This window comes from Coloeus monedula, assembly GCF_965178545.1.
Source record: "Coloeus monedula genome assembly, chromosome: 9".
Lineage (NCBI taxonomy): Eukaryota > Metazoa > Chordata > Aves > Passeriformes > Corvidae > Coloeus > Coloeus monedula.
This window is the reverse complement of record NC_138789.1, coordinates 14,812,464-14,824,555: the sequence shown is the minus strand read 5'-3', so window position 1 is coordinate 14,824,555 and position 12,092 is coordinate 14,812,464. Positions and strand designations below refer to the sequence as shown.

At 40.4% G+C, this 12,092-nt stretch overlaps 1 protein-coding gene across 2 annotated transcripts in view; it reads right to left on the bottom strand.

Annotated features, from left to right (window-relative positions):
- The window catches only part of ARHGAP29 (Rho GTPase activating protein 29), a 51,518-nt gene extending 42,616 nt beyond the window's left edge, over nt 1-8,902 (bottom strand). For both annotated transcript variants that reach the window (XM_082287503.1, XM_082287504.1), the window contains exons 1-2: nt 8,837-8,902; nt 5,735-6,080 (exon numbers count right to left, since the gene is read on the bottom strand). In XM_082287503.1, the coding sequence (XP_082143629.1) occupies nt 5,735-5,996 (262 nt within the window). In that variant the 5' untranslated portion in view covers nt 5,997-6,080; nt 8,837-8,902. The remainder of the gene's footprint in view (nt 1-5,734; nt 6,081-8,836) is intronic.
- Between the last annotated feature and the right edge of the window lie 3,190 nt (nt 8,903-12,092).

Here is a 12,092-nt window from a genome sequence, read left to right as displayed (position 1 = left end):
ATTCCTTCCAGCTGCCCCAGCCTGGTTTAGTCCCGGCCTCCCTGCTACTGCAGCACACAAGGACACTTCTGCTAACTCTGCCATGGGAACAATAACACCCAAAGCAGCAAATACAAGTTGTCAGAATTCACCTTTTAACACTTAATCTGGTTCAGCAACAGGATGAACAATCTCACTACAGGCAAATGCATTTAAAACATGCAGTTATTTCCTTGTGGATCAAGTCTGAATAGAGCTACAAAGTACAAAAAACCTAAATTTTAATAATAAATCACAGAATCATTCTTCAGATATTGCAAGCATATTACACTTTGACAGATTCTGGAAGTGATAAACATTAAAATTCCACTTTAGACTATTTGTCAACATCCTCAAGTATTTTTAATTCTGTGATATTATTTATTAGCTACTAGACAGTTTGTTTTCCTTTTTTTTTTGTGCTACATGGAGTAAGAGAGACAATGTGCTACACTTTACATGGATTCCTCTACCTTTTTCTAATGATTCTCAATGGTCATTTAATAATTCACAAGAAGGTTGTTTACACATTTGATAATCACTATGTTTTCACAGTTCCCAAAAGTTAGCTGCCCTGATCACATTTTACTTTCCCTTCTCTCGTGAAAGGTTATTTATCACACAAAAGACTACCCAGCAGAAAAGCAGCAAAATCTTCCACACAAAGTCTAAAGAGATCAGTCCAACTGCCCTCAAAGCAAAACAAATAAAAAAACCTCCCGCAAACATTGCTTCCAGAAACTGTTGCAAAGAAAAGTAAATACTTTATCAGATCCTCCTTTAGAGCAGTTTGCCCACCTACCAAGCATTCATAGTATGAGGTGTCATTAGACAGGTAAATACATCTAGTTTAAGGTGTATCAAAGACAGCACCTTTCACTGAGAAACATCAAAATTGGAATAAAGAACAAACAGCAAAATTACACCTAGTATTAAATATTATCATAAATTCAATCTGTAATCTTCACTGCAATAACTAATGAACTTCAGATTTCCCTAGCAAAACAGGACAAACTGACTTTAAAGAACACTGCCTCAGAAAAAAAGGACATTTGTATTTTAGACTGTAAGAAAATAAAGAAATAAAAATGGAATGCTAAAAATACTGCAGTGCCTTAATCATACTAAAAATAGGGACAATATACATTATCAAGCCAGGAAGGGCTGAAGAGAAATCACTCACCTTTGAGCCTCAGGCACTATATTCAGTAAAAGGCTTCTGGCTTTTAGTGTAGCATGTAATTAACGCCAATCTCCGTGGTGCTAAAAGAAGGTTTTGAAGTCACTAGAGATTACAAGTTCCTCATTTTGAGGAAACTATTTACCTTGAGACACCTTTAGGATAGTCCCACTGGGGTGAATATCTTATCCTTCAAAAATAACAACCTGATAGGTTTCAAGTTAGGTAGCATTCCTGATGCTTTTGAAAGTATTGGTCTTACTATAAAGAGAATGTAAACATTCCTGACCAGGCCATCCAGTTTCAGCAGTACTTTTGCCTCTGCTTTAGTTTAAAAACAGAAACCAAACCAAACAAAGAAAAAAACCCCAACAAAAACAAACAAACAAAAAAATAAACAAAACCCAAAAATCTATCAAACTCTGAAAAAATCAGACACATTCTGATACTCAGAGAAATTAAAGATAATAGCTTTATCTTGCTAGTCTGGTTTCTAAGATACCTGGGAAAAAAGAGTATACAAGCATTTTAGAATGAACTACAATTTACCTTAGTTGAAGATCGGATGAAATTGAAGAAGAAAGTTTTTGCTCATTAAAAGGATGCAGAATTACCCACATGAAGGACACAATATCACACTTTGAAGGTTACTTCAAAGTTTGTGATAAAGCAAGCAAAAACTTCCAAAATATATTCTGAAGTACAGTCAAGAAGACTACATATTAAAATGTAATTACTCCTGCACTTTTAAACCACATGCAAATTTTACCCTTAGAGCTATTCATAATGAAACACAGTATTTCTCACAGTCTCAAGGGCAGACCTTATAGTACATACTATATTTCTTAAAAAAAATAAAAAGCAGCAGATGTCACAAAACTAGTAGCTAACTACCTTCAGAGTAGGGAAACAGGAATGCTCCCCCCCTTTCTAATGCAATACAAGCAAAAGCTACTATGTACTGTTGAAAGATGAAATACTTACTCTCAGTTCATAATTAAGAGACATTTTACTGTGTCCTAAATATTCTTTTGTGTGGTCTTTTTAAACCTGAGAAAATTAATCTCATTTGAGCAAAGACCACACAGTAGCATTATTTACTTAAAGCAACAATAAAGTTTATTATAGACAGTAAAAGCTTGGACTGTAGTCACCACCCTCATACATAAATACCTATTGAAAAGATTCTCAACTTTGCATATCAATGCAATAAGCAATTTTGCTTTTGAACTGGTTGATTCTCTAATACAAGTTTGTAAGAGTTAGGTCCTGCATGTTTGGGACAAGAACTAACCTCTTCAAGTTACCAGATTCACCTTAAATATAACTCACACACTCCAAAATCTTTAATATTTTCAGTACTATAGTCAGGTTTTTAAGCCCTCAGCAGGTCTCCATGGGAAGCAAACAACTTCTCAGTTCCTAAAACCACTTTTATCATAGGAAGTTACTTCTCATCTTGAGTGCCACTACTGTGAAAACGACAGACTGGCTCCAGCCTTTAGACTGTATTTCCCTGTGTGTCCTACCTTTCCAAAGAGGGGTGTAAGTTGAAAGCAACAATAAAAGTTTCTCACACTCTGAGCCGATAGCTGAAATGTTATTGTTGGAACTCAAAAAGCCTAGAGAAAACACAGAGAAAACTCATCAGCTTTCAAGCCATTATGTCTTAACAGTTTGTACTCCAGATTTACATTAGAATAGAAAGAAGTAAACCTGGGGCACATTAGAAAAACAGAATGCCATCAATAAAACTGAACAGTCAAATGAACAGCACTAAGAATAGCACAAATTACAGGAAATTATCTGAGTCTTCTGAGTATTAATTCAACATACACTCTCAAATCCGGCCTTCCAGGCAGGGATTGCTAGGGAATTTTTTTTCATTTTCTTCTTATAAGAAAGAAGATTGACTTATTTTGAGTCTTCTCAATAAATTTCAATTATCTCTGACTTCAAAAAGTACAAATGCTACAACTGAAGACAATCTTTCAGTTCAAACACAAAAACACAATAACAACTGTCCTTACTAGTACTAGCCACATGACAATCTTGCCGATCTGGAAATTGAGCTGAAGACTGGACCAAGAGACTGATGCAGTCAGTTGCACTAACCACCACTACAGTTCCAGCCTGTCAAGTAGAATTAAATACAAGATTTGTGAAACAGCACTGGATTTATTGACATAGGTTCAAAAAATGCCCAGAGCTCTCCTTTAATGAAAACAACAGTAAAGTATCTTGATCTTATGCCTCAGATCGGAGCATTTATAACAGAATGTTACATCCAATGAGTACAAGGCCTAAGGGACAGCAAGAACCTAAAGGTATGAAACACACAGTATTTCACTCAAGACAAGAGACAACTGCAGCTCCCTCATGTCCAAACATCTGTCAAACTTTTAAACTTTACAGTTACATTCAGAGTGTTTTGGTTTGCTGTTTTGGTTGGTTGGTTGTTGGTTTGGGTTTCCCTTTGTTGAATGAAAGGTATGAAAAATTTATCCAGCATTATGACAATGAGACTACTGTAAGAAATTAAATCATGTTAGCATAAGGAATGCAAAGAGAAGTAGCCTTGGAATCTATGGAACATTTCATTCACCTAGTACTCTCCTCAAGAGACTTCAACTTATTCTTCATGTTACAAACCTACTTGCATTGGTACCATAACAAAACACAGTTCAAGTCTGTAATCCCAAGGCACTTAACGTTCTAGTTTAGACACAAACACATGTTATAGCCCAAAATCTCTTAAGATTTTTCATCCAAGATCGGTTCACTACATCAGATGAATGTTAAGTGAACCATGGGTGAATAATTGCTGGGCTCTTCCATGACAGCTCAGGTACCACAAACAGGGAATACAAGCATCAGTCAGCATGACACTGAAGGCACACTTGGCAATCAGCTGCCAACCACTGCAGACCCCAGCAGCAGAACGGGGACAGTTGGGAGCCACATGGCCAAGCATGAAGCTACGGTGCATCAGGAGTTTAGACAAATCTGCCAGAGAGGCAATACAACAACTAATAGTTGATGTAGAAGCTGAGGGAACAGTGGTTAGAAGCTGAAAGACCTACAGCAGACTCTAGGAATGCTTACCAAGCAAATATAAACGGACACTGATGAAACTCTTCTAAAAAGGAAGAAATTAATTTCCTATCCCCACAACTGATTCCATCTTGGAATAATTAATGTAACTAATTTCAGGCTGGTGGTAAGCTGCAAGCATTACAAACTAGAATTTTATGCACAAGAAGTCTGCTCAACCACCTTAGAAGGTTTTTGTTAGTTTTTGGACAGACAATTGCGAACATTTTCAAACATTAGAAAAAGCAAACCAAGCGATGCAGCTTCTAGGAGGTTGTCTCCAGCCAGCAGTAAGCAAGGCCAGCATTATGGAGCTCTCTATATTATGGGGACAAAGATCAAAAAACACTCCCAACTGTGGAAGAGAAACATCTTTCCTTTATAAATTATAAATCCTTTAAATGGACAACACTGTTTCACAAATTAATTCTATACCATAGTATAAAACAAGATGACAACTCCTGTCTTCCATGTTAGTTTTTTTGGATCTTCTGAGTTCAAAATTTTAAACTGACAAGTAATTAATTTGCTGCATGGCAACAGGAATACTTCAGTGTTTTAATAGTCCTTTCCTACAGGATGCCCATTTCATTCTCAGCAGCCACCAGACACCCAACCTCACAAATAACTCTGCTCATCCTGTGTGCTCGGCAAAAACCTATAAGGACACGACATGGCCACTGGTGTCAAACTATTGCTCTTTTAAGAATTGTTCACACACCTTTTAGCAGCAGTATTTCACTTGAGCACAGAAGTGACTGCAAATGCTCAGCACTCAGGACATCTTATACAAAACTGCTCTGGTTGTTATTTCAGCTATTAATCTCACAAAATTTAGATAAAAGCTTTCCTGCTGAGGACCAAAACAGGTCTAATGCTATTTCCCCAAAAGGAACAGGAACACAGTAACGCACACCTCTCACAAGAAAGAAAATTTGCAGTTTCCACCTGCTGGCAGAAGATGGTAAATACTTCTCTTGCAAAGGAAGACAGCGTAGTTATATTCTACCTTAAAACTCAAACTACTAGTGTATAAGACTTTCAAAGACCAAACCAGCCTAGAAAACTGAAATATAACCAAAATAATTATAGAACTGTTTGGAATTAGAAAAAACGTCCAAGTGGTTAAAAAACTGACCAGTTGATGGTCTCACAAATTTAAGTATCAGCCTAGATATCAGCCTAGACAGCCTGCTAAGAACTTATTTTCCCTTATTACGATTATGAAACAGATTGCACTCTTCTGGTAAGGAAATACAGAACCCAAACTAAAAACCATCACTTCCCGTAATCGTCATGCTGGGGGTGGGGAGGGAAGAGGAAGGGAGGATAAATGGTGAAGGTAAAGGGCAGGGGGAAACAACCACAGCAAACACTAGTTAAAACATACAAATAGAGTTGTTAGGGTTTCAGAAAATCCAAGAATTAAGAAAACTGACACACCTTCTGAAAGAAAGGCTTCCTTCAAATAGAGTAGCACATCTGCAAATTTTCTGACATCATTCACCAGTTGCATGATATATTCTGGATCCACAACAGGATTATCATAGCAGTCAGAGTTGGAGCTAATGCTGCTCAGAGAGCTGCTCTTGGTGCTGCGCCCCATTCCCCAATTTCCTGAATTCGAGATGGTGAAGAAGTTGGAGGTAGACAGTCGGGCTAATCCCAAACCACGCTTGTTACTGCCGCCGTTCTGTCGCAACATCCCAGCAGCCGCTGTACTTGTAGAGCTCCCGCAGTTAACACTCACTGCCACTTGATGTCCATTGGACAAGCCAAAGGCGAAACCCTTAAAAATTGGGGAGGGGGAAGGAGGTGGAGGAGAAGGAAAAACGCTGATTAATATAGAAATATATGTGAAGCAATACTTTTGTACTGACAAGATCCAAAACTTCTTTCAAGATGATACTGCTTTACATAAAAATGCTAACTGAGTACTATAAAAGCTTTTGACTATTTGAAGTTATTTAAATATGTACAGTAGATAGATTGTTGCATTAAATAAAAAAAAAAAATCAATGGCATGCCAAAATTATTTCAAAAGCTAATCATGATGCATGCTTATTTCATGAGAAAAGTTTCTTCCACGAATATTTATTCTGCGAACCTTAAAAATTGCATTCTGTACATTTACCAAGACCTATTCTTTACCCTGAAACATTACTATAACTGAATACAACTGCAAAAACACTTGATGTGATAGACTATGATCAACATCCCTTCTTGCATGAACCACCAAGCTATATTCAGCATCCTGCCTCTTAAGATAATACACAGCCTTGATCCGATAGGATGAATTTTCTCTGTGAAGTGTGCCAAGCAAAAAACCATGGCCTATCACAGTTTGTCTTGGAAAGGAAAACATCCTCAAAGAAGTTATCTGGGCTTTTCAGCCTACTATCTACTAATACGAAAGGCAATCAAAAGAAAGACATAGAAAAGTGAAGAGAGTGAAAAAATATTTTAGTATCAAAGTTTATCTGCAAATCTCAGTGCAGTTATCTTGAATGATATTGCTCTGCTCAGAAAGTTCCACCATAAAAATGCACAAATTTGGGGGAGTATAAATTAAGCAACTACCTGCATTCCTTTCTTTTAAGAAAAAAAAAAAAAACAAACCAGAAAGCTACTGAAAATTTTGGCATGTCAGGTTAAGCGATTCATTTCAAAGCAGCAAACTGCAGGTGGCAGAGTCAGGTACGCTTCCAGCAGCTCCCACAACGCCTGCTGTTGTTCTCTCAACACCAGGAGAAATTCTCATTGTTTACAGTATAGCATAAACACCACAGGGGAAAAAAAAACAACCAAAAACCAAACTGGAACACAACAGCTAAAACATTAGTGTGGGTTGCAGACACATCTGCAGCAAATCTTCAAATTCAATTACTTTACCTAAAAATACAGGTTGAAACGGGTTCTCCTGCATATGTTTGTATTTGGTTAGACCAACTAAAGTAGTAGCACCTTTAGCACTTTGAACACTCCCACTATGAATTTCAATAGGCATTACTCTAATGCACTTCAATTATTTTTCCATTATTTCTGCTTTATTTCTGTTTTCAGTTTAAAAATATCAGAGGAAACGTGGTCAAAGCAGTTGTTTTTGTAATTAATCTGCAGGCCTTCCAGGGAATGTGTGCTGGGGGAGGGGGAAGAAAACTTCAAAATTTAACACAAATTACCTGCTCTAATTTCTGTTTACTGCTTAAAGTCAGTACCTGTAAGAGCACTCATGACACTATACAAATAATGCAGATAATTAAGTAATTCCAAACACCTCAAGTAGATTGAAGTGAGGTTTACATTAAACATAGTATTTAAGTAAGTTTCTTCTGTTCCCACATATAATTCTCATGGCTACAAAGCTACTTTGCAATTTTACCTTGCAATTAAGACAAAACAAGCCACATAACCTTCTCTCCTCTTAACAAGTGTGATATCTATTTATATCGAGAAAGATTTTCATATTATTTAAAAGACGTGCCTCTTTTAAGTCTGGCCAGCTTCACAGTCAACTTTTTAAGTAGCATGATGTCTTAGACCTGTTTCAGTGGGAAGCCCATGCTTTTAAAGCTGTATTATTTTAGAAATGTTGCCTTTTTTGTACAAGTAGTACAAAAATGCCAACACTTTGAAAACTATGGAAGTGATGACAAAGTGTTTCTGAACGGAAAAAAACTTGAGAAAACCAAAGCTGAGCAGCTTAGCACAAGAGGCACCTTTTCCTCGTAAATATTAGCCCTTATGTCTGTTCCTTCTGTGTTACAAGGCAGATGGGGAAAGTTTCCCTCCCAGAACACATGCCTTTCATTACTGAGAAGTGTTTCATATTTCTTCAGGAGACTCTGGCTTTGAAAACGAAAAGCATCCACCAGCTTTGCTATAAACGCCTCCAGACTCCTTTGGCTCACAGCGAGCCATTGCCCGTCCCGACGGAAAAAAGATAAAAAAAATAAAGCGGCAGATATTTCAAAAATTTGCTCTCCCAGCACAATTTCCCCAGTAGGGAGGGGAAGAAAGGAGGAAAAAACAAAAAGTAAGAAAAAAAGACAGGAAAAAAGGGGCCACGTCGCTGGCGGGCCGAGGGCAGGGCCGTTCCCGGTGCCCTGGGTGGGGGTCGGCGCCCCGCCCTGACCCCTCCGCACATTCCCGGCGCCCCGCGGCCGCCCCGCACCGCAGGGCCCCGTGGCTGGCAGCCCCCGCACCGCAGGGCCCCGTGGCTGGCAGCCCCCGCGCAGCGCGGGCCCCGGGGCCGCGGCAGGTACGGGGCAGGGGCCGCGAGAGGTGCGGGGCAGAGCGGAGGTGGGCGTGCGGGGAAGCGCCCGGCACCGCTCCCGGGAACCGCCGGGCGGGGAGGTGGGAGTTGCTGGGGCCAGACTCCCACTGGGAGGGGGGCGCCGGGCCCCTCCAGCCGCCCCCGTTCGCCCGGCGGCTCACCGGCGCCCTGCTCCACGCTCGCCCACGGCTCCTCCCGACGGCGACCAGCGACGCTCCCCCCCCCCCGCTCCCGCCGCGGCGTTCCCGGTGCCTACGGCCGGCGCTTACCGGAGAGCGGTGGCCGAGCGCAGGCAGCAGCCGCGCCGCCGCGGGCCCCTCGCACGGCCACCCCGCTGCCCATGTAGCGCCCTCCCCTCAGCAAACCCCGCGATCCGCCACCGCCCCCGGGGCCGCCGCCGCTCCCGGCCCCGCCCGCGCTCCGCCATTGGCCGGGCGGCTCCAGGGGCGGGGCTCCGGCGGGACACGCCCCCGGCGGGCTCCGCAAGCGCCGGTGCGCGGGCCCGGGCGGGAGCGGGGCTGAGCGGCGGGCGGGGGAGCGGGACGGCGGCAGGTGCGACACGCGGAGCGCGCACCTTCCCGGGGAGCCGAGACACACCCGCCGTTCAGCGTGCGTGCTAAGCGCGGGGAAAGGAGCCGCACAGGAGCAACTGGGGTACACACAACAAGCTGCAAAAGTGAGGAAAAGTCCAAATTCAGGCCACGTGATATTTAGCAAACAGGATTGCTTTTAAGTGATTTGGCCAACAAGAAACACAAACACCGTGGCAAAGCACAGAATAAATTTCTCATGCTCAACCTCCCACACTTTGTTTTCCTGGATCCAGTTTCTCACTCATTGTACAGCTTCCAGTATTGTTATGGGTGAGTAACGTGTGCACGCACACACTTTCTACTAAGCCTGCTTTTATTCCTGCATGAGCTCTGCTGGCTACTTAATGAAAATGAGAGCAGTAACAAAATTAATATATAACGACAGACTATATCCCCAGGATGGGAGTGGATTCACCTACCCAGACAGCCCAAATCTTGGCATAATTTAGCTTCTGAATTTAGTTGCATGTGCAGATATATGCACCTTTGTCTGGTTAAGAGGAAAGAGAAGTTGGAAAAGCAGAAATTTGCATCATCATACAGAAACTCAGATAGTTCTCAGCAACACCACGACCTTTAGACCTGAGTACAGACTTCTGTTACATCATCTCACAGTGACTGATGGCAGCAGTAGCTTTTCCATCTTCTAGATGCAGGACTACAAACCCACACTTTATTTCTCGCTATTAAAAGGCCATTTAAATTCAGCAATCTTAGATCCAATGCCAAAGTTCAGGAATGGGATTTACTTTCAATAACATATCAAAGCCCTCATCATCTAATTCCTAGCCCAGTTCCTCAGTGCTAGCAGTTTCAGGCTTTACATCTTGAGTTTCCCCATCCTTGCTCCAGCCTCCTTCCCCAGCCACTCCCATGCAGGATTTTGTGTTAGAGCACCAACTTTCTCCTTGTTTCATCCTTCCTCTCCATATTTACCATTATTTATTCTACTGGAATAATTTTATTTTATTTCTTTTGGAATTCATAAAGCCTGAAACTAAACAACTAAACTAAAACAAGTTGTGACATTTCTTATTCTAGTGTCAATGTTAACCACTGTTCAGTAAGTTTTCTTCATCTTGAAAAATTATAAATAAAATGTGATATAAATTTAGAAATCCAGTGTTATAAATAACTGTTATAAATTCTTCAAGTCTTCTAAGCATGGGGGAAAAAAAGAAAACAATACTCTGAGCTTCAAAAGGATTTTGATCATTCAGGTAATTGACCCTGCAAATGTCAAAATCAGGCCAGAGTAAACAATTGTAAACTAATTTAATGTGAAAGCAAGGAAGTATTGTAGGGGATGCAGGTTAAATAGTACAATCAACAATCACATCATCAGAAAAAGAAAGGTTTATTGGGGGGAAAAGACATTGAAACCATTAGATAAGTGTTCAAGAGCAACAAAAAAGAAAAACAAGAAATCCCACCTATACTTACCAATAGATAGAATACAAAGCAATGGATACTATTTGGTCAGCCAAACCTTTGTTCAGAAGAAAAGCCTTTAGCTACAGCAGTCTCTCATCCTTGCAGACACTCTTTTTGAAAATAGGAGTGACTTTATCTTTCTATAACTACACCATTCCCAGGCACATTTTAGAAAATTCTAGGAAGAATAAACTCAGCTGTTCCAAGTACATATATACTCTAGTCCTTCCACTGTTTCTGAAGTAGACATACACTTCATTATGCTCCAATTTCTCCACAGTCTTGTCTCTCCCATGTCAGCTCTCACATAAGCTAACCTGGGTCCATACAAGAGTTCAGCAAATTTATTGGTGAATTGTTTGTTTGAAAAAAAAACCAGTTCTAGAGGTCAAATTGAAAGTGACAAAGAAATAGAAATACTAGGATTACATGTTTTTATGCTTTTGTAATATTTTTTTCCACTTACTTTTGATTTAAAACATAAAAGTATTCTACATTGTGGGAGGCCTAGCTTCAAACATCTTTTGAAAAAAGGATTTGAGCCCACATCTGCTGCATTATGGGAATGTTAAGTGAAGTTTTGGGTTTTCCTCAAAGCAAAACAACAAACAATTGTCCTTTTTCATTTTCATTGTTCAGAACTCTTTTCCTCACCATTTTCAGTTTGGCTGCCAAATTGAATACAGATCATCAGCACTCCCCCTGAATCAAATCTAGCACAAAACAGCTGCAACCACATCTCAGACTGTACAGTGTTGATTACCTCCTAAACTGCCTTGGAAAATATGACATGAAAGAGAAACGGAACTAACAGATCTACCTTCAAGAAAATGTGCCTTGCATAAAAGGCCAGGCGTACATCACAGCTTGCAACTTTTGCTGCAGCAGATAAACTGGAAAGAGGATTAAGGGTCTGGCAGCTGCTGTATGTTGGTCACCCTTTACTAGTCCACAAGACAAATGCCCCTTTTCAGCCAAGTATAGTCTACAGCATCACTAATGCAGGCTTCAGGACAGTAACAGAAATTGAGCAGGTGAAAAGTTGCGTAAAGTAACTTTTTTTCTGCACTTACCTAACAGTTTACTTGGAATGAACTATTAGGTAAACTATTAGGCAAGTAGTGAAGACTGGGGCAGTAAGAGTCCAGTGTCTCAACAATGTAGTCTCCAAGAAGAGAAACCAAAACTGAATTTGTTTTCATTAAAAATGCTGAGTTTTCATGAGAGCAGGCACTGAAATGTCTAACTTGGTAAGAGTCAGTTCTATGATTCTTTTAACATTTTTTTTCCTGATAGAGCATGAGTCCAAGGTGAAATAAAAGCTATAGCGTATTTCTGTTACAATAAAGACAAACCAACAAAACCCCCAAACTCCAAGTACCTGTTTCTTACTTTACTCGGCAAAAGTCCCTTTGAAATCCAAAGAAACACCTGCCTGATGAAAACTGCTCTACATTGCAGCTTCCAGTCACTGTTTAGAGATGAATCATTTCTAGGT